General features: G+C 36.0%; 2 protein-coding genes across 4 annotated transcripts in view; both read left to right on the top strand.

Moving 5' to 3' along the window:
- The window catches only part of LOC134841709 (potassium voltage-gated channel subfamily H member 6-like), a 633,879-nt gene that overhangs the window by 278,702 nt on the left and 331,321 nt on the right, over positions 1 to 23,856 (top strand). The window lies entirely within an intron of this gene.
- LOC134842828 (uncharacterized) overlaps positions 1 to 23,856 on the top strand; it is a 554,076-nt gene that overhangs the window by 485,852 nt on the left and 44,368 nt on the right. For all 3 annotated transcript variants that reach the window (XM_063859327.1, XM_063859325.1, XM_063859326.1), the window contains 3 exons: positions 4,744 to 5,049; positions 5,269 to 5,429; positions 5,728 to 5,926. In XM_063859327.1, the coding sequence (XP_063715397.1) occupies positions 4,744 to 5,049; positions 5,269 to 5,429; positions 5,728 to 5,926 (666 nt within the window). The remainder of the gene's footprint in view (positions 1 to 4,743; positions 5,050 to 5,268; positions 5,430 to 5,727; positions 5,927 to 23,856) is intronic.

Below are 23,856 nucleotides of genomic sequence, written 5' to 3'. Positions count from 1 at the left end.
AAACGCCCTCCGATTGAAAGACAATGAGATTCTGAGAAAAAATGACCAAGGACATTGGGTAACAGTTACCGATGCTGATATCGAAAATTGACTACCGCGAAAATCGCTTCAAGTCTGGTCAGTGATAAACTGTCTTTTATATAATGTGAGAAGCCTCCTGAATCTACAAAAGCGCGTGACGTTCGCCAACTTCGTTGCAACGAGCAATATTATTTTAATTTGTCTAACAGAAACTTGGCTTACCGAGCAAGTCGATGACGCTGAACTTTTCCTGCCCAACTATGAGTTGTTTTGGTCAGAGCGCGCTAGTGCAGGTCATATCTCTCGACATTGTGGTTTTCTGATCGGAGTGAGGCGGGACCCTCTCGCAGAAACTCTGAGTGTTACTGATGACGATTTCCTGGTTTCATGTACCGCCGTAGTAAATGGCTGCAAGCTGATTGATTGCTGCTATAATCCCCCGGCTAACAGTGATTACAGAGTCTCTCTAGAGCAATGGACCAGTGTATTCAGTCGAATCAGATCTCTGAAAGAATCGTGCAGCTTTGATGAACTGTTGTTTTATGGAGATTTTAATGTACCATTGATCAATTGGTCTACATGCTTATCAGATGACTTCTACTCAGAACAGTTCGTGCTGATGACAGAAGGTATTGACTTGGTGCAACAAGTCAGAAGATCAACACGCAAGAGAAACACGCTCTATCTCTTCTTCACTCAAGAGAAGTTCCCGGTCGCTATCACATAACCCACTGATGTCTGTCTGTCTGACCACCTGCCTGTCATTGCAACTGTGGACTTGATTTCTCTTCCGCAGTACAAAAGTATCAAAGATCTTGATGTAAAAACTTCCATGTACAGTTTTTGCTCTGTCAACTACGAACTTTTGAATCAGTTGATGTATGATTCGCCTTTTTCTCCCTACTGCTGGTCGGATGTGAACATGTTGGTGAAGCAATGGTACGAGTGGATAGACACTCTCCTGGCGAAGTGTGTTCCAAGGCGAATAACTCATAAATCCAGTCTTGCTCCTAGAATAACTCATAAATCTGCTAAAGTGACTGGAGACTGCTTATCAGTAAAAGGGCTTGCACGACATTAAGACTGAAAAAAGAATGCGACGCTACAATAATCGAAGATCGAGTCAACTATGACGAAGCTCTCGCAGACAGCAGAGCCCCTGACCAACTTTTCAAATATTATAAATATTTACGAAGTAATAGTATTCTTTCCAGTATCAAGTACTTGACTGACACTGCAACAGATTCTGCGGAACAAGCTGAGCTTTTCAATGCCTTTTGTGCCACAGTTTTCAACCAACCCAGTGGTTCTATTCAAACGTTTCCCGACAAAATTGACGTCATCATCAATGATTTTGCTATTGACGAAGATTTCTTGTTCAAAGTTCTTGTTGATCTTGATGTGACAAAAGCAACCGGACCTGATAATATTCCTGCAAGAGTATTCAAGCATACCTCTAATGCTGTCGCGAAGTCCCTGAAAACTCTCTTTTATGAAATCAAGCAAGCTGGCAGATATCCTGACGCCTGGAAAGAAGCTGTAGTCGCCCCAGTGCACAAGAAAGGTTCAAAAAAATAGAAGTGAAAAACTACAGACGAATCTCGCTTCTACCAATCGCATCAAAAGTTCTTGAGAGATGTATTTTTGTTGCACTTTATGATCACGTTTGGCATCATCTGCATCCATCGCAGTATGGATTCAGGAAAAGAAGATCTTGTATCACCCAGCTCCTGGAGTTTATCGAAGCTGTTAATTTAAACCTGAATCGTCGCCACAACGTTGACGTGATCTATACAGATTTTGAGAAAGCGTTCGATAATGTTGATCATCAGATTCTTATTGCTTAACTGTACAGTTTTGGAGTACGAGGCAAACTGCTCAAGCTTCTCAAGAGCTACCTATCCAACAGAACGCAAAAAGTTCGAGTACGGGGGAGGTTTTCCGGTTCCATACCTGTGGCCAGTGGCGTGCCGCAAGGCTCCTTGTTACGACCCTTCTTGTTTTTAATTTTTATCAACAATTTGCCTGATTCTTTACAGTGCTTTGAGCCATACATTTCTGCTGATGATGCTAATTTTCTTTGTGTAATTACAAATAAGGCGCTGATAGAAACAGATCTTTCCTACATTTGCAATTGTTCGCAACTAAACATGATAAATTTTAATGTTGATAAATGTGTGGCGATGAAGTTCTCGAGCTCGTCGAGTCTGAAAGACTGCCAATTTGTAGGTGCCCCAATCGTTTTTGCAAAAGATCACAACGACTTGGGTCTCTATATCGCTGACATTTTGAACTGGGATGCTCATGTTGAAGCAAAGTGCAGTAAAGCAAATAAAGTGTTTTTCATGATGAAGAGAAGTTCTCCTCACATTTCCGTGAAAAGCAAACTCAATCTATACAAAACAATGGTGCTGCCCATTATGATGTATGCAAGTTGTTGCTGCCACGCCTCTGTCCGGTCAATGAGAAATCTCGAAGCAGTTCAGAAGCGTGTAACGAGGTGGATTCTCCCACATTGTGAAAATTACAAGGAGCGTCTGTTATTTCTCAACCTTCTCCCTGTTTCGCTTTATTTGCAACTCAGGGATTTGCTCATGCTGTCAAAGCTTATTGCTGGTTGCTTTGATTTTGATTCATCTGCACGTATGTCTTACAGAATGAACTTCAGACAAAATAAACTTGAATTCATTGTTGAGCGTTCTCGTCTATCAAAAGTTGATACCAATTTCTGGTGTCGTGAACCGCGACTGGTGAACAAACTTCCTACAGCGATAGATTTCTTCAATCCCATTGGTCTTAAAGGAAGACTTAATAGTTTTCTCTGGTGCTTCTTCAGTGAAAAATACAATCAGAAAGTTTCGTGCTCCTGGAAGCTACCTTGTGACTGTACTATGAACGGTTGCCGTTTTTCTGTAAATTTGTATTTGGGGTAAACCCCTTTGTAACTTTCGTTACATAAATTCCTTCTAACAATAATAATAATCATAATATTAAGGTATGATATAACCTCAAAAACGTAAAAGTTTTTTCAATTGAATGAATAGCTTGCCTCAAAAATAACTTATTCAACGTTTCGTTGCTGCATTAGCTTGCTCAGAACAGCTACTTTTTTGCGAGCCGAATAATTAATGGAGACCACCTTGCTAGTAAAAATCAAATTAAAATTACAAAAGTTTCAACTAAGTTGAAATCGAATTGATTTTTGGATTTGTAATTTGAATATAAATCTGCTAAGAAACCCAAATTAATCACAGCCGATGCCCCGACAATTGCCCAGCAGAAAAAGAAGGCGCCGGCGGTGGCTTCCGCTTTGGACAGCGCTGCAGCAGGAGGATGAGGGGAGAGTTGGAAGCAGAAGTACGAAAATAAGAAGAAGGAATACGAAAAGCTTCAGAAGAGCTACGAGAAGGTGAATCAGGAGAATGCGGCCATGAAGAGCAAGATAGAGAAGGTGGTATCTAAGGAGATCAAGGCTGTGGAAGTGGACACTGCTGATTTGTATTCGAATGGTCAGCAGGCCTTCATAGTAAGTCATTAATACCGTTGTGATAAGTCCGAGTTGTGAGCATCGGTATGAAAACCGTTTTATTGGCAATGAGTGATGGGAATGATGGGGTGGGTTGTGGAAGTGTTTTTGGTAGACAGTGAGATCTCTAGTCGATAGTGGTATTCTAGAGTGATGCTTGATTTTAATCTGATGCTGAAAGATAGCACTGAATATCAATGTGCTTTATCTGTTGCACAGGAAACAAGAGCACAACGACTTGGGTCTCTATATCGCTGACAATTTGAACTGGGATGCTCATGTTGAAGAAAAGTGCAGTAAAGCAAATAAAGTGTTCTTCATGATGAAGAGAAATTCCCCTCACATTTCCGTGAAAAGCAAACTCAATCTATACAAAACAATGGTGCTGCCCATTATGATGTATTCGAGTTGTTGTGCCACGCCTCGGTCCGGTCAATGAGAAATCTCGAAGCAGTTCAGAAACGTGTAACGAGGTGGATTCTCCCACATTGTGAAAATTACAAGGAGCGTCTGTTATTTCTCAACCTTCTCCCTGTTTCGCTTTATTTGCAACTCAGGGATTTGCTCATGCTGTCAAAGCTTATTGCTGGTTGCTTTGATTTTGATTCTTCTGCACGTCTGGCTTACAGAATGAACTTCAGACAAAATAAACTTGAATTCAATGTTGAGCGTTCTCGTCTATCAAAAGGTGATACCAATTTCTGGTGTCGTGAACCGCGACTGGTGAACAAACTTCCTGCAGCGATAGATTTCTTCAATCCCATTGGTCTTAATGGAAGACTTATTAGTTTTCTCTGGTGCTTCTTTAGTGAAAAATACAATGAGAAAGTTTCGTGCTCCTGGAAGCTACCTTGTGACTGTACTAAGAACGGTTGCCGTTTTTCTGTAAATTTGTATATGGGGGAAACCCCTTTGTAACTTTCGTTACATAAATTCCTCTTAATAAAAATAATAATCATAATGTTAAGGTATGATATAACCTCAAAAACGTAAAAGTTTTTTCAATTGAATGAATAGCTTGCCTCAAAAATAACTTATTCAATGTTTCGTTGCTGCATTAGCTTGCTCAGAACAGCTACCTTTTTGCGAGCCGAATATTTAATGGAGACCACCTTGCTAGTAAAAATCAAATAAAAATTACAAAAGTTTCAACTAAGTTGGAATCGAATTGATTTTTTTATTTGTAATTTGAATAGAAATCTGCTAAGAAACCCAAATTAATCACAACCGATGCCCCGATAATTGCCCAGCAGAAAAAGAAGGCGGCGGCGGTGGCTTCCGCTTTGGACAGCGCTGCAGCAGGAGGAGGAGGAGGGGAGAGTTGGAAGCAGAAGTACGAAAAGAAGAAGAAGGAATACGAAAAGCTTCAGAAGAGCTACCAGAAGGTGAATCAGGAGAATGCGGCCATGAAGAGCAAGATAGAGAAGGTGGTATCTAAGGAGATCAAGGCTGTGGAAGTGGACACTGCTGATTTATATTCGAATGGTCAGCAGGCCTTCATAGTAAGTCATTGATACCGTTGTGATAAGTCCGAGTTGTGAACATCGGTATGAAAACAGTTTTATTGGCAATGAGTGATGGGAATGATGGGGTGGGTTGTGGAAGTGTTTTTGGTAGACAGTGAGATCTCTAGTCGATAGTGGTATTCTAGAGTGATGCTTGATTTTAATTTGATACTGAAAGATAGCGCTGAATATCAATGTGCTTTATCTGTTGCACAGGAAACGCAACGCCAGTCATGCGAGGTGTTGTGGGAGGCAGTGAAGAATGGGCAGTACAATGTGGTGCAGGAGGCAGTGTTCAACATGGCATTGAAGGAGACCACTTCTTTCCTATGGGACTCACAGAGGAACGGCAAAACCATGCTGGGGCTAGCAGTAGAGTGAGTCGTCTGCAATATCATTACATCCATTATTTTTGCGTGTATAATCTGGGCATATCTAGGTGTAATTTAAGACATTTGAAAACAAAATCTGCATCAGGTCTTTTAATAACAATCACCTTCACCAATTATCTGTTTAATTGAATTTAATAGAAAGAAAATGAAAAACGAAATTTACTTGACTGATAGAAAGTCGTTATTGTAATTCAATTGCCTAATACTAGCTTCAATTTTCTTATTTGGTTAGCTGAAAGCTATTAGTCTAGATTAAATATTTGATTATACCCATAACTGATAGAAAACATGACGAAGACATGGTTCGACTTCTGCTGAGCGCACCTGGACTGGACGCAAATGCGAGAACAGGGGAAGACCAGTCGACCGCACTCATCCAGGCATGTGACATGGGTCTAGTAAACATCGCATCTCTCCTGTTGGAAGGCGGAGCACACGTCAACAGAATATCTGTAGTCAATGGGGAAAGCGCTTTGATGAAGGTACTTGTGTGAAATGCTGAACGAGAAGAACAAGCTCGGTATTAGTTAATTTCAATCAGAATAAGGTTATTAAATTCAATTAAAAGTTCCAGTGGACATTATTAATGACATTTACTGCAATTAATTTTTACAGTCAATATTTTTTGTCCTCCCGGACCAACGCTAGGCACAAGGCCCTTTAATGTTGACCCTAGATAAACAAGTGTTTAATCAAGTAAGCTCAAAATAATCATTTTACAACAAAAAAGGTGGCAATCTTTAAAATGTTTTATTCACTTATTTTTTTACATCAAATCTTTTATGATTCAAGTTTTAATACTCTCGAACTAGCACGTGATGTTTGAATGATGGGTTAAGGAATATTTTACAATAAATATCTGTATATACTATTTTGTAATGTTTTCTACAATTCCACAAAATGTTAAGTATAATATTGCGCAAAAATGAAAAAAAGTTATTTTTCATACTGCCGATAATTTTAAGGGAAAGTCATTCCTGCCACTTGAACATCAGATCCTCAAACGTGTTCATGCTTCTACTTACTGCAGTATGCTCCAATAAGCTCCAGGGCAGCTTAAATAGGGACAGGCAACAAAACAACTGATACCGAAGTTAATCGTGTAGCAGCATGAACGGATGTGAGACCAAGTGTTTAGTGTATAAGAGGTAGATTTTGTTAAATGATGCTACACATCAATGCAGAAATCAATTGAGCATATCAAAAATTGTGTTAATGCAGCTCTTGGTTATCTAGTATCTAATTATCAAAGACAATATGAACAACTTTATTAAATTGGTACCTATTTTGGATCTCTTAATATTATCGAATAAATGCATCTTATTGAAAAAGTTATACATTTTTGTCAATCTACATTGAAGCATATAGTTAATGCCTACACCCCTAAATTTTCTTATTTTTCTTAGCAAGGATGCAGAAAAAAGAAAGAAGGTTTAATTCTTCAAATTTTTAAGATATATCGAGATAATCTAATGATATCGACATAAGATAATCTTCATGATATATAGAAGGAATGAAGTTTACTCCTAGATTAATGAAATGTATATCTACCAGCAGGTATACTAGGGGCATACCAAATGCTTTTTGGAGCTATAGCTCAAAATGATAAGTAACAAGATGATAACACAAATTAAGATGATAATAACTCAAGTTTTTGAAAAAGAAAGAAAAGTTACAAATGTTTTGAAGTACCAATAATTTTGAAATCCGGTTTTGTTGCACCTCTACTGCACTTATCATCGTTGTCTGAACTACAGGAAGTTTCAGACTCTTCTTACAGTCAGAAAACAAAGGCAAATTTGTTTGCACAAGTTAAGCTAGCTTTCGAGTTTTTTTGATACTGCCGATAATTCTAATATAAAATCATTCCTGGCTCTTGAACATTAGATCCTTAAACGTGTTCATGCTTCATCTTATTGCAGTATGCTCCAATAAGTTCCAGGGGAGCTTATATAGGGGCAGGTTCCAAAACAACTGATACCGAAATTAATCGTGTAGCAGCATGAACGGATCTGAGACCAAGTGTTTAGTTTATAAGAGGTAGATTTTTTAAATGATGCAAACATCAATGCAGAAATCAAAAAAGCGTATCAAAAATTGAGTGAACGCAGCTCTTGGTTATCTAGTAGCTAATTATGAAAGACAATATGAACAAATAAATTAAATTGGTACCGATTTTGAATCTCTTAATATTATCGAATAAATGCATCCCATTGAAAAGAGTATACATTTTTGTCAATCTGAATTGAAGCAGATGGTTAATGCCTGCTCCCCTAAAGTGTTTCTTCTCTCTTTTTCTGTATCGCTGCTAAAAAATATAAGGTTTAATTCTTCAAATTTTTTTAGAGTGATGATATATAGAAGGAATGAAGTTAAATTAATGAAATGTATATCGACCAGCAAGTTTACTAAGGGAATATCAAATGCTGATTGGAGCTATAGCTCAAAATGATACGAAACAAGATGATAACTCAAGTTTAGATGATAATAACTCAAGTTTTTGAAAAAGAAAGAAAAGTTACAAATGTTTTGAAGTACTAATAATTTTGAAATCCGTTCTTGTTGCACCTCTACTGCACTTATCATCGTTGTCTGAACTACAGGAAGTTTCAGACTCTTCATACAGTCCGAAAACAAAAGAAAAATTGTTTACACAAGTTAAGCTAGCTTTCGAGTTTTTTTGATGCTGGCGATAATCTTAATGGAAAGTCATTCCTGGCACTTGAACATTAGATCCTTAAACGTATTCATGCTTCTATTTACTACAGTATGCTACAATTAGCTCCAGGAAGCTTAAATAGGGTCAGGGATCAAAACAAATGATACCGAAGTTAATCGTGTAGCAGCATGAACGGATATGATACCAAGTGTTTAGTTTACAAGAGGTAGATTTTGTTAAATGATGCAACACATCAATGCAGAAATCAAATGAGCGTATCAAAAATTGAGTTAACGCAGCTCTTGGTTATCTAGTATCTAATTATCAAAGACAACATAAACAATTGTATCAATTTGGTACCTATTCTGGATCTCTTAATATTATCGAAAAAATGCATGTTTTTGAAAAAGTTATACATTTTTGTCAATCCGAATTGAAGCATATAGTTAATGCCTGCTCCCCTAAATTGTTTCTTATATTTCTTAGCAATGATACAGAAAAAAAAAGAAGGTTTAATGCTTCAAATTTTTAAGAGTGATGAAATATAGAAGGAGTGAAGTTTACTCCTAAATTAATGAAATGTATATCTACCAGCAGGTAGACGAAGGGCATATCAAATGCTTTTCGGAGCTTTAGCTCAAAATGACAAGTAACAAGATGATAACTAAAGTAAATTTGATACTAACTCAAGTTTTTGAAAAAGAAAAAAAGTTACAATTGTTTTGAAGTACCAATACTTTTGAAATCCGTTATTGTTGCACCTCTACTGCACTTGTCTTCGTTGTCTGAACTATAGGAAGTTTCAGACTCTTCTTCAGTCAGAAAACAAAAGCAAAATTATTTAAACAAGTTGAGCTAGCTTTCTTTTTTTTTGATACTGCCGATAATCTTAATGGAAAGTCAGACCTGGTACTTAAACATCAGATCCCTAAACGTGTTCATGCTTCTACTACTGCAGTATGTTCCAATAAGCTCCAGGGGATCTTATATAGGGACAGGGAACAAAACAACTGATACCGAAGTTAATCGTGTAGCAGCATGAACGGATCTGAGACCAAGTGTTTACTTTATAAGAGGTAGATTTTGGCAACACATCAAAGCAGAAATCAAATGAGCGTATCAAAAACTGAGTTAACGCAGCTCTTGGTTATTTAGTATCTAATTATCAAAGACAATATGAACAAATTTATTAAATTGGTACCGATTTTGGATCTCTTAATTTTATCGAATAAATGCATTCTATTGAGAAAGTTATGCATTTTTGTCAATCCAAATTGAAGCGTTTAGTTAATGCCTAACCCCCTAAAATGTTTCTTATATTTCTTAGCAACGATACAGAAAAAGAAAAGAGGTTTAATTCTTCAAATTTTTAATAGTGATGATATATAGAAGTAATGAAGTTTAGTCCTAAATTAACGAAAAATTTAACTACCAGCAGGTGTTTAAGGGCATATCAAATGCTTTTTGGAGCTCTAGCTCAAAATGATACGAAACAAGATGATAACTCAAGTTTAGATGATAACTACAGGAAGTTTCAGACTCTTCATACAGTCCGAAAACTAAAGAAAAATTGTTTACACAAGTTAAGCTAGCTTTCGAGTTTTTTTGATGCTGGCGATAATCTTAATGGAAAGTCATTCCTGGCACTTGAACATTAGATCCTTAAACGTGTTCATGCTTCTATTAATGCAGTATGCTACAATTCGCTCCAGGAAGCTTAAATAGGGTCAGGGATCAAAACAACTGATACCGAAGTTAATCGTAAAGCAGCATGAACGGATATGATACCAAGTGTTTAGTTTATAAGAGGTAGATTTTGTTAAATGATGCAACACATCAATGCAGAAATCAAATGAGCGTATCAAAAATTGAGTTAAAGCAGCTCTTGGTTATCTAGTATCTAATTATCAAAGACAATATAAACAATTGTATCAATTTGGTACCTATTCTGGATCTCTTAATATTATCGAAAAAATGCATGTTTTTGAAAAAGTTATACATTTTAGTCAATCCGAATTGAAGCATATAGTTAATGCCTGCTCCCCTAAAATGTTTCTTATATTTCTTAGCAACGATACAGAAAAAGAAAGAAGGTTTAATGCTTCAAATTTTTAAGAGTGATGAAATATAGAAGGAGTGAAATTTACTCCTAAATTAATGAAATATATATCTACCAGCAGGTAGACGAAGGGCATATCAAATGCTTTTCGGAGCTATAGCTCAAAATGACAAGTAACAAGATGATAACTAAAGTAATTTTGATACTAACTCAAGTTTTTGAAAAAGAAAAAAAGTTACAATTGTTTTGAAGTACCAATACTTTTGAAATCCGTTATTGTTGCACCTCTACTGCACTTGTCTTCGTTGTCTGAACTATAGGAAGTTTCAGACTCTTCTTCAGTCAGAAAACAAAAGCAAAATTATTTAAACAAGTTGAGCTAACTTTCTTTATTTTGATACTGCCGATAATCTTAATGGAAAGTCAGACCTGGTACCTAAACATCAGATCCCTAAACGTGTTCATGCTTCTACTACTGCAGTATGTTCCAATAAGCTCCAGGGGATCTTATATAGGGACATGGAACAAAACAACTGATACCGAAGTTAATCGTGTTGCAGCATGAACGGATCTGAGACCAAGTGTTTAGTTTATAAGAGGTAGATTTTGGCAACACATCAAAGCAGAAATCAAAGGAGCGTATCAAAAACTGAGTTAACGCAGCTCTTGGTTATTTAGTATCTAATTATCAAAGACAATATGAACAAATTTATTAAATTGGTACCGATTTTGGATCTCCTAATTTTTTCGAATAAATGCATTCTATTGAGAAAGTTATGCATTTTTGTCAATCCAAATTGAAGCGTTTAGTTAATGCCTAACCCCCTAAAATGTTTCTTATATTTCTTAACAACGATACAGAAAAAGAAAAGAGGTTTAATTCTTCAAATTTTTAATAGTGATGATATATAGAAGGAATGAAGTTAAGTCCTAAATTAATGAAAAATTTAACTGCCAGCAGGTATTTTAAGGGCATATCAAATGCTTTTTGGAGCTCTAGCTCAAAATGATAAGTAACAAGATGATAACTCAAGTTTTAATGATAATAACTCAAGTTTTTGAAAAAGAAAGTAAAGTTACAAATGTTTTGAAGTACCAATAATTTTGAAATCCGTTCTTGTTGCACATCTACTGCTTTTATCATCAGTGTCTGAACTACAGGAAGTTTCAGTCTCTTCTTACAGTCAGAAAACAAAAGCAAAATTGTTTTACACAAGTTAAGCTAGCTTTCGAGTTTTTTTGATACTGCCGATAATCTTGAGGAATAGTTATTCCTGGCACTTGAACATCAGATCCTCAAACGCGTTCATGCTTCTACTTACTGCAGTATGCTCCATAGCTCCAGGGGAGCTTATATTGGGGCAGTGACCAAACAACTGATACCGAAATTAATCGCGTAGCAGTGTGAACGGATCTGAGACCAAGTGTTTGGTTTATAAGAGGTAGATTTTGTTAAATGATGAAACAGATCAATGCAGAAATCAAATGAGCGTATCAAAAACTGAGTAACTGCAGCTCTTGGTTATTTAGTATCTTATTAACAAAGACAATATGAACAAATTTATTAAATTGGTACCTATTTTGGATCTCCTAATATTATCGAATAAATGCATCTTTTTGAAAAATTTATACATTTATGTCATTCTGAATTGAAGCATATAGTTAATGCCTGCTCCCCTAAAGTTTTTCCTATATTTCTTAGCAACAATACAGAAAAAGAGAAGGTTTAACTCTTCAAATTTTTAATAGTGATGAAATATAGAAGCAATGAAGTTTACTCCTAAATTAAGGAAATGTTTATCTACCAGCAGGTAGACTAAGGGCATAATAAATGTTTTTTTTCGGAGTTATAGCTCAAAATGATAAGTAACAAGATGATAACTAAAGTTAATATGATACTAACTCAAGTTGTTGAAAAAGATAGAAAAGTTACAATTGTTTTGAAGTACCGATATTTTTGAAATCCGTTATTGTTGCACCTCTACTGCACTTATCTTCGTTGTCTGAACTAAGGAAGTTTCAGTCTCTTCTTACAGTCAGAAAACAGAAGCAAAATTGTTTAAACAAGTTGAGCTAGCTTTCGAGTTTTTTTGATACTGCCGATAATCTTAATGGAAAGTCATTCCTGGTACTTGAACATCCGATCCTTAAATGTGTTCATGCTTCTACTTACTGATGTTTTCTCCAATAAGCTCCAGGGGAGCTTATATAGGGACAGGGACCAAAACAACTGATACCGAATTTAATCGTGTAGCAGCATGAACGGATCTGAGACCAAGTGTTTAGTTTATAAGAGGTAGATTCTGTTAATGATGCAACACATCAAAGCAGAAGTCAAATGAGCGTATCAAAAACTGAGTTAACGCAGCTCTTGATTATCTATTATCTAATTATCAAAGACAATATGAACAAATTTTTTAAATTGGTACCGATATTGGATCCCTTAATTTTATCGAATAAATGCATCCTATTGAAAAAGTTATACATTTTTGTCAATCCAAATTGAAGCGTATAGTTAATGCCTAACCCCCTAAAATGTTTCTTATATTTCTTAGCAACGATACAGAAATAGAAAGAAGGCTTAATTCTGCAAATTTTTAATAGTGATGATATATAGAAGGGATGAAGTTTAGTCCTAAATGAATGAAATGTTTATCTACCAGCAGGTTTTCTAAGGGCATATTAAATGCTTTTTGGAGCTATAGCTCAAAATGATAAGTAACTAGATGATAACTCAAGTTTGGATGATAATAACCCAAGTTTTTGAAAAAGAAAGAAAAGTTACCAGTGTTTTGAAGTACCACTTATTTTGAAATCCATTATTGTTGCACCTCTACTACACTTATCGTCGTTGTCTGAACTACAGGAAGTTTCAGACTCTTCTTACAGTCAGAAAACAAAAGCAAAATTGTTTTACACAAGTTACGCTAGCTTTCGAGTTTTTTTGATCCTGCCGATAATCTTAAGGGATAGTCATTCCTGGCACTTGAACATCAGATTCTCAAAAGATTTCATGCTTCTACTTACTGCAGTATGCTCCATAGCTCCAGGGGAGCTTATATAGGGGCAGTGACCAAACAAATGTACCGAAATTAATCGCGTAGCAGTGTGAACGGATCTGAGACCATGTGATTGGTTTATAAGAGGTAGATTTTGTAAAATGATGCAACAGATCAAAGCAGAAATCAAATGATCGTATCAAAAATTGAGTTATTGCAGCTCTTGGTTATCTAGTATCTAATTATCAAAGACAATGTGAACAAATTCATTAAATTGGTACCTGTTTTGGATCTCCTAATATTATCGAATAAATTCATCTTTTTGAAAAATTTATACATTTATGTCATTCTGAATTGAAGCATATAGTTAATGCCTGCTCCCCTAAAGTTTTTACTATATTTCTTAGCAACAATACAGAAAAAGAGAAGGTTTAACTCTTCAAATTTTTAATAGTGATGAAATATAGAAGCAATGAAGTTTACTCCTAAATTAAGGAAATGTTTATCTACCAGCAGGTAGACTAAGGGCATAATAAATGTTTTTTTTCGGAGCTATAGCTAAAAATGATAAGTAACAAGATGATAACTAAAGTTAATATGATACTAACTCAAGTTGTTGAAAAAGATAGAAAAGTTACAATTGTTTTGAAGTACCGATATTTTTGAAATCCGTTATTGTTGCACCTCTACTGCACTTATCTTCGTTGTCTGAACTAAGGAAGTTTCAGTCTCTTCTTACAGTCAGAAAACAGAAGCAAAATTGTTTAAACAAGTTGAGCTAGCTTTCGAGTTTTTTTGATACTGCCGATAATCTTAATGGAAAGTCATTCCTGGTACTTGAACATCCGATCCTTAAATGTGTTCATGCTTCTACTTACTGATGTTTTCTCCAATAAGCTCCAGGGGAGCTTATATAGGGACAGGGACCAAAACAACTGATACCGAATTTAATCGTGTAGCAGCATGAACGGATCTGAGACCAAGTGTTTAGTTTATAAGAGGTAGATTCTGTTAATGATGCAACACATCAAAGCAGAAGTCAAATGAGCGTATCAAAAACTGAGTTAACGCAGCTCTTGGTTATCTATTATCTAATTATCAAAGACAATATGAACAAATTTTTTAAATTGGTACCGATATTGGATCCCTTAATTTTATCGAATAAATGCATCCTATTGAAAAAGTTATACATTTTTGTCAATCCAAATTGAAGCGTATAGTTAATGCCTAACCCCCTAAAATGTTTCTTATATTTCTTAGCAACGATACAGAAATAGAAAGAAGGCTTAATTCTGCAAATTTTTAATAGTGATGATATATAGAAGGGATGAAGTTTAGTCCTAAATGAATGAAATGTTTATCTACCAGCAGGTTTTCTAAGGGCATATTAAATGCTTTTTGGAGCTATAGCTCAAAATGATAAGTAACTAGATGATAACTCAAGTTTGGATGATAATAACCCAAGTTTTTGAAAAAGAAAGAAAAGTTACCAGTGTTTTGAAGTACCACTTATTTTGAAATCCATTATTGTTGCACCTCTACTACACTTATCGTCGTTGTCTGAACTACAGGAAGTTTCAGACTCTTCTTACAGTCAGAAAACAAAAGCAAAATTGTTTTACACAAGTTACGCTAGCTTTCGAGTTTTTTTGATACTGCCGATAATCTTAAGGGATAGTCATTCCTGGCACTTGAACATCAGATTCTCAAAAGATTTCATGCTTCTACTTACTGCAGTATGCTCCATAGCTCCAGGGGAGCTTATATAGGGGCAGTGACCAAACAACTGTACCGAAATTAATCGCGTAGCAGTGTGAACGGATCTGAGACCATGTGATTGGTTTATAAGAGGTAGATTTTGTAAAATGATGCAACAGATCAATGCAGAAATCAAATACCGATAAATTTTGGATCTCTTAATTTTATCGAATAAATGCATCCCATTGAAAAAGTTATACATTTTTGTCAATCCAAATTGAAGCGTATAGCTAATGCCTAACCCCCTAAAATGTTTCTTATATTTCTTAGCAACGATACAGAAAAAGAAAGAAGGTTTAATTCTTCAAATTTTTAATAGTGATGAAATATAGAAGGGATGAAGTTTAGTCCTAAATTAATGAAATGTTTATCTACCAGCAGGTTTTCTAAGGGCATAATAATTGCTTTTTGGAGCTATAGCTCAAAATGATAAGTAACAAGATGATAACTCAAGTTTGGATGATAATAACCCAAGTTTTTGAAAAAGAAAGAAAAGTTACCAGTGTTTTGAAGTACCACTTATTTTGAAATTCATTATTGTTGCACCTCTACTGCACTTATCATCGTTTTGTGAACTACAGGAAGTTTCAGACTCTTCTTACAGTCAAAAAACAAAAGCAAAATTGTTTTACACAAGTTAAGCTAGCTTTCGAGTTTTTTTGATACTGCCGATAACCTTAAGGGGTAGTCATTCCTGGCACTTGAACATCAGATCCTCAAAAGATTTCATGCTTCTACTTACTGCAGTATGCTCCATAGCTCCAGGGGAGCTTATATAGGGGCAGTGACCAAATAACTGATACCGAAATTAATCGCGTAGCAGTGTGAACGGATCTGAGACGAAGTGTTTATTTTATAAGAGGTAGATTTTGTTAAATGATGCAACACATCAGTGCAGAAATCAAATGAGCGTATCAAAAATTGAGTTAACGCAGCTCATGGTTATCTAGTATCTAATAATCGAAGACAATATGAACAACTGTTTTAAATTGGTACCTTTTTTTGGATCTCTAAATATTATCGAATAATTGCATCCTATTGAAAAAGTTATACATTTTTGTCAATCTGAATTGACGCATATAGTTAATGCCTACTCCCCTCAAATGTTTCTTATATTTCCTAGCAACGGTACAGAAAAAGAAAGAAGGTTTAATTCTTCAAATTTCAACAAGATGAGAACTCAAGTTAAGATGATAAGAACTCAATTTTTTGAAAAAGAAAGAAAAGTTACAAATGTTTTGAAGTACCACTTATTTTGAAATCCATTATTGTTGCACCTCTACTACACTTATCGTCGTTGTCTGAACTACAGGAAGTTTCAGACTCTTCTTACAGTCAGAAAACAAAAGCAAAGTTGTTTTACACAAGTTAAGCTAGCTTTCGAGTTTTTTTGATACTGCCGATAATCTTAAGGGATAGTCATTCCTGGCACTTCAACATCAGATCCTCAAAAGTTTTCATGCTTCTACTTACTACAGTATGCTCCATAGCTCCAGGGGAGCTTATATAGGGGCAGTGACCAAACAACTGATACCGAAATTAATCGCGTAGCAGTGTGAACGGATCTGAGACCATGTTTTTGGTTTATAAGAGGTAGATTTTGTTGAATGATGCAACAGATCAATGCAGAAATCAAATGATCGTATCAAAAATTGAGTTATTGCAGCTCTTGGTTATCTAGTATCTAATTATCAAAGACAATATGAACAAATTCATTAAATTGGTACCTATTTTGGATCTCTTAATATTATCGAATAAATGCATCTTTTTGAAAAAGTTATACATTTTTGTCAATCTGCCTTAAAGCATATAGTTAATGCCTACACCCCTTAGTTGTTTCTTATATTTTTAGCAACGATACAGACAAAGAAATAAGGTTTAATTCTAAAATTTTTAAGAGTGATGATATATAGAAGGATTGAAGTTTACTCCTAAGTTAATGAAATGTATATCTACCAGCAGGTATACTAAGGGCAGATCAAATGCTTTTTGAGCTATAGCTCAAAATGATAGGTAACAAGAAGATAACTCGAGTTAAGATGAAAATAACTCAAGCTTTTGAAAAAGAAAGAAAATTTACAAATGTTTGAAGTACCAATAATTTTGAAATCCGTTTTTGTTGCACCTATACTGCATTTATCATCGTTGTGTCTAAACTACAGGAAAGTTTCAGACTCTTCTTACAGTCAGAAAACAAAAGCAAAATTGTTTACACAAGTTAAGCTTGCTTTCGAGTTTTTTGATACTGCCGATAATCTTAATGGAAAAAGTCATTCCTGGCGCTTGAACATCAGATCCTTAAACGTGTTCATGCTTCTACTTACTGCAGTATGCTGCAATAAGCTCCAGGAGAGCTTATATAGGGGCAATGAACAAAACAACTGATACCGAATTTAATCGTGTAGCAGCATGAACGGATCTGAGACGAAGTGTTTATTTTATAAGAGGTAGATTTTGTTAAATGATGCAACACATCAGAGCAGAAATCAAATGAGCGTATCAAAAATTGAGTTAACGCAGCTCATGGTTATCTAGTATCTAATAATCGAAGACAATATGAACAACTGTATTAAATTAATACCTTTTTTGGATCTCTAAATATTATCGAATAATTGCATCCTATTGAAAAAGTTATACATTTTTGTCAATCTGAATTGACGCATATAGTTAATGCCTACTCCCCTCAAATGTTTCTTATATTTCCTAGCAACGGTACAGAAAAAGAAAGAAGGTTTAATTCTTCAAATTTCAACAAGATGAGAACTCAAGTTAAGATGATAAGAACTCAATTTTTTGAAAAAGAAAGAAAAGTTACAAATGTTTTGAAGTACCAATAGTTTTGAAATCCGTTATTTTTGAACCTCTACTGCACTTATCATCGTTGTCTGAACTATAGGAAGTTTCAGACTCTTCTTACAGTCAGAAAAGAAAAGCAAAATTGTTTTACACAAGTTAAGCTAGCTTTCGAGTTTTTTTGATACTGCCGATAATCTTAAGGGATAGTCATTCCTGGCACTTCAACATCAGATCCTCAAAAGATTTCATGCTTCTACTTACTACAGTATGCTCCATAGCTCCAGGGGAGCTTATATAGGGGCAGTGACCATACAACTGATACCGAAATTAATCGCGTAGCAGTGTGAACGGATCTGAGACCAAGTGTTTGGTGTATAAGATGTAGATTTTGTTAAATGATGCAACAGATCAATGCAGAAATCAAATGATCGTATCAAAATTTGAGTTATTGCAGCTCTTGGTTATCTAGTATCTAAATATCAAAGACAATATGAACAAATTTATTAAATTGGTACCTATTTTGGATCTCTTAATATTATCGAATAAATGCATCTTTTTGAGAAAGTTATACATTTTTGTCAATCTGCCTTGAAGCATTTAGTTAATGCCTACACCCCTAAATTGTTTCTTATATTTTTTAGCAACGATACAGAAAAAGAAATAAGGTTTAATTCTTCAAATTTTTAAGTGTGATGATATATAGAAGGATTGAAGTTTACTCCTAAGTTAATGAAATGTATATCTACCAGCAGGTATACTAAGGGCAGATCAAATGCTTTTTGAGCTACAGCTCAAATTGATAAGTAACAAGATTTTTTGAATAATTAATTTAAATTTCCGAATATAAAATGTGAAAATTGCTTACATATACAAAACAAACAACAAATGTGGGATGAATCATTGAGGATTGAAAAGAGAGGGGGAATGCGCTAACAGCAAAGGAACAAAGGAGCACCAGAATTGGGAATGCAAAAAAAGTAATAAACTGCACAAGACTAGATGGCCCGGCTGACAATCATAGTGGCGTTTCCTCTCATGAGGCACACTGAGAGGCTCTGGAGAAGGCGAACTGGGGCAACACGGGCGTCACGTGAACCAGAACGTCTGGCATCAGCGAGGATAGCAACTGACTTGAGGGTTTTGATAGCTAAAGCGGACCAACCCCCGAGCGTTTCGACTGCTAACGGGAAAAAACTGATTCCTTGTTCCTCACAGTTTTTCTCGTGTTTCGAAAATTTGCGGTCCTCAGCAACTTCCAGGGACGCCCCGGGGGTCTCCGCCGCACGAGAGAGAAGAGATAACTGCAGCGGGGATGTCACGGTGACGTCGAAAGCAGCTGGGCGACCAGCGCTCCAAGTAGGGATAAAAATATCGCCGGGTTTGGACCGTTCTCCAGGGATGAGGTTCCGTTGCTCCTTGATGGGGGCTAAAGAGGCAGCCGAGGTAGCATTGAAAATAATGTCCCGTAGTCTGTCGTGACGGGAGATCCGGCCACCACTCCCCCCACAAGCGACAGCGTGGTCCCCGAGGACGTCCAGAATGCCAGACGGACACGCGGGGCACCTACGAGCAGACGCGAACACAGGAAGACCAAGGCGGTATCTGACAGCAGCTTGGAACTCAGCAGGTAGCAGGTGCAGGCCAAGACCTTTAATGGGGACTGCGGTAAGCCAAGCGCCGGCGTAAGGCAGAGAGAGCGACTGAAGACGAGCTTGCTCGCGGGAATCGGGAAGAGACGAGAAGAAAGCGTTGTAGGTGGCCTTATCGAGTTTCTCTTGGAAAGCTTCTTGAGTAAAACCGGGAGTGTTAACGCTTCCAGACTGTTCACGGAAGTCGTTCGAGGCACGCAGGAACTCCGGCGTATCAGTGATGTCGCATTCGGTAAGAAACGAGACCAAATGAGCTGACTGACACGAAGACCCTAGGAAGGCAGGGATGTGTTGGTCGCGAGCTTGCCGGACGCCAAGTCCGCCATCTTTGATAGGCAGGGAAGACTGGGACCAGGCAAGATCAGGAACAGGTGAGCCAACTATGACAGAAAGAGCATCGCGGAGGAGTTCATCAAAAACTTGCAGGGAAGCTGCGACAGGCTGAGAGGGCGGCTGAGTGCGAAGAGAGTACGTCAGCTTGGGAGCAGCAAGGCAAGTGCGAGTGATGCCAAGTGAGAGCTGGGGGTCATCAAGAAGAGGTAACTTTTCAAGACATTTGGTGGCCTTCGAGATGCGTTTGTCCAGGTATAAGAGTAACAAGATGTGAAGTCAAGTTAAGATGATAAGAACTCAATTTTTTGAAAAAGAAAGAAAAGTTACAAATGTTTTGAAGTACCAATAGTTTTGAAATCCGTTATTTTTGAACCTCTACTGCACTTATCATCGTTGTCTGAACTATAGGAAGTTTCAGACTCTTCTTACAGTCAGAAAAGAAAAGCAAAATTGTTTTACACAAGTTAAGCTAGCTTTCGAGTTTTTTTGATACTGCCGATAATCTTAAGGGATAGTCATTCCTGGCACTTCAACATCAGATCCTCAAAAGATTTCATGCTTCTACTTACTACAGTATGCTCCATAGCTCCAGGGGAGCTTATATAGGGGCAGTGACCAAACAACTGATACCGAAATTAATCGCGTAGCAGTGTGAACGGATCTGAGACCATGTTTTTGGTTTATAAGAGGTAGATTTTGTTGAATGATGCAACAGATCAATGCAGAAATCAAATGATCGTATCAAAAATTGAGTTATTGCAGCTCTTGGTTATCTAGTATCTAATTATCAAAGACAATATGAACAAATTCATTAAATTGGTACCTATTTTGGATCTCTTAATATTATCGAATAAATGCATCTTTTTGAAAAAGTTATACATTTTTGTCAATCTGCCTTAAAGCATATAGTTAATGCCTGCACCCCTTAGTTGTTTCTTATATTTTTTAGCAACGATACAGACAAAGAAATAAGGTTTAATTCTAAAATTTTTAAGAGTGATGATATATAGAAGGATAGAAGTTTACTCCTAAGTTAATGAAATGTATATCTACCAGCAGGTATACTAAGGGCAGATCAAATGCTTTTTGAGCTATAGCTCAAAATGATAGGTAACAAGAAGATAACTCGAGTTAAGATGAAAATAACTCAAGCTTTTATAAAAGAAAGAAAATTTACAAATGTTTGAAGTACCAATAATTTTGAAATCCGTTTTTGTTGCACCTCTACTGCATTTATCATCGTTGTCTAAACTACAGGAAAGTTTCAGACTCTTCTTACAGTCAGAAAACAAAAGCAAAATTGTTTACACAAGTTAAGCTTGCTTTCGAAGTTTTTTGATACTGCCGATAATCTTAATGGAAAAAGTCATTCCTGGCGCTTGAACATCAGATCCTTAAACGTGTTCATGCTTCTACTTACTGCAGTATGCTGCAATAAGCTCCAGGAGAGCTTATATAGGGGCAATGAACAAAACAACTGATACCGAATTTAATCGTGTAGCAGCATGAACGGATCTGAGACGAAGTGTTTATTTTATAAGAGGTAGATTTTGTTAAATGATGCAACACATCAGTGCAGAAATCAAATGAGCGTATCAAAAATTGAGTTAACGCAGCTCATGGTTATCTAGTATCTAATAATCGAAGACAATATGAACAACTGTATTAAATTGGTACCGTTTTTGGATCTCTAAATATTATCGAATAATTGCATCCTATTGAAAAAGTTATACATTTTTGTCAATCTGAATTGACGCATATAGTTAATGCCTACTCCCCTCAAATGTTTCTTATATTTCCTAGCAACGGTACAGAAAAAGAAAGAAGGTTTAATTCTTCAAATTTCAACAAGATGAGAACTCAAGTTAAGATGATAAGAACTCAATTTTTTGAAAAAGAAAGAAAAGTTACAAATGTTTTGAAGTACCAATAGTTTTGAAATCCATTATTTTTGAACCTCTACTGCACTTATCATCGTTGTCTGAACTATAGGAAGTTTCAGACTCTTCTTACAGTCAGAAAATAAAAGCAAAATTGTTTTACACAAGTTAAGCTAGCTTTCGAGTTTTTTTGATACTGCCGATAATCTTAAGGGATAGTCATTCCTGGCACTTCAACATCAGATCCTCAAAAGATTTCATGCTTCTACTTACTACAGTATGCTCCATAGCTCCAGGGGAGCTTATATAGGGGCAGTGACCAAACAACTGATACCGAAATTAATCGCGCAGCAGTGTGAACGGATCTGAGACCAAGTGTTTGGTGTATAAGATGTAGATTTTGTTAAATGATGCAACAGATCAATGCAGAAATCAAATGATCGTATCAAAATTTGAGTTATTGCAGCCCTTGGTTATCTAGTATCTAAATATCAAAGACAATATGAACAAATTTATTAAATTGGTACCTATTTTGGATCTCTTAATGTTATCGAATAAATGCATCTTTTTGAGAAAGTTATACATTTTTGTCAATCTGCCTTGAAGCATATAGTTAATGCCTACACCCCTAAATTGTTTCTTATATTTTTTAGCAACGATACAGAAAAAGAAATAAGGTTTAATTCTTCAAATTTTTAAGAGTGATGATATATAGAAGGATTGAAGTTTACTCCTAAGTTAATGAAATGTATATCTACCAGCAGGTATACTAAGGGCAGATCAAATGCTTTTTGAGCTACAGCTCAAATTGATAAGTAACAAGATGATAAGTCAAGTTAAGATGATAATAACTCAAGCTTTTGAAAAAGAAAGAAAAGTTACAAATGTTTTGAAGTACCAATAATTTTGAAATCCGTTATTGTTGCACCTCTACTGCACTTATCATCGGTGTCTGAACTACAGGAAGTTTCAGTCTCTTCTTACAGTCAGAAAACAAAAGCAAAATTGTTTTACACAAGTTAAGCTAGCTTTCGAGTTTTTTTGATACTGCCGATAATCTTGAGGGATAGTTATTCCTGGCACTTGAACATCAGATCCTCAAACGCGTTCATGCTTCTACTTACTGCAGTATGCTCCATAGCTCCAGGGCAGCTTATATAGGGGCAGTGACCAAACAACTGATACCGAAATTAATCGCGTAGCAGTGTGAACGGATCTGAGACAGACTCTTCTTACAGACTCTTCTTACTCTCAGACTCTTCTTACAGTCAGAAAACAAAAGCAAAATTGTTTTACACAAGTGAAGCTAGCTTTCGAGTTTTTTTTTATACTGCCGATAATCTTAAGGGAAAGTCATTTCTGGCGCTTGAAAAGCAGATCCTTAAACGTGTTCATGCTTCTACTTACTGCAGTATGCTCTAATAAGCTCCAGGAAAGCTTATATAGGGGCAGGGACCAAAACAACTGATACCGAATTTAACCGTGTAGAAGCATGAACGGATCTGAGACCCAAGTGTTTAGTTTATGAGGTAGATTTTGATAAATGATGCAACACATCAGTGCAGAAATCAAATGAGCGTATCAAAAGTTGAGTTAACGCAGCTCTTGGTTATCTAGTATTTAATAATCGAAGATAATATGAACAAATGTATTAAATTGGTACCTTTTTTGGATATCTAAATATTATCGAATAAATGCATCCTATTGAAAAAGTTATACATTTTTGTCAATCTGGATTGAAGCATATAGTTATTGCCTACTCCCCTCAAATGTTTCTTATATTTCTTAGCAAGGATACAGAAAAAGAAAGAAGGTTTAATTCTTCAAATCTGATAAATAGGACTCTCTAAAAAATCAGGGTACGCAAATCTTCAATCAGAAATCAAATTGCGGAAAGCAGAGGCTAGCCCGATGCTTTAGTAGCGAAAATTTAATGGAAGTAGGAAAAGTTGATCTATGTTTAGAGTCCTTTTCACTTTTTTCGAAAGGTAACCAAACAAATCTAAGATAATGCTTTCAAGTGAAAGAGCGAGTAGTATTGTTCCTCTTAAAGTAAGCGGTTAATCCTCATATTTGGGCAGAGAATTACTAGGGTTAAGCGTAGTGTCGTTTTTTTGAAACTGAAAATTACGCAAATTCTGTATCAGTACTACAAATGATTGAAAATATTTGTATCTGGAAAGTTACATAACTTTGTTTTTTTTTGTCGAATTTTTGCTGCATAACATTAACAGTTTCATAGAAATTGTAGCTGCTTTATTGGTGGCTAGTGTTAGTAA

The sequence above is a fragment of the Symsagittifera roscoffensis genome, chromosome 3 (genome assembly GCF_963678635.1).
Source record: "Symsagittifera roscoffensis chromosome 3, txSymRosc1.1, whole genome shotgun sequence".
NCBI classification, from domain to species: Eukaryota; Metazoa; Xenacoelomorpha; order Acoela; family Convolutidae; genus Symsagittifera; species Symsagittifera roscoffensis.
Note: the sequence above shows the minus strand (reverse complement) of the source record. Positions and strands in the feature narration are given on the sequence as shown.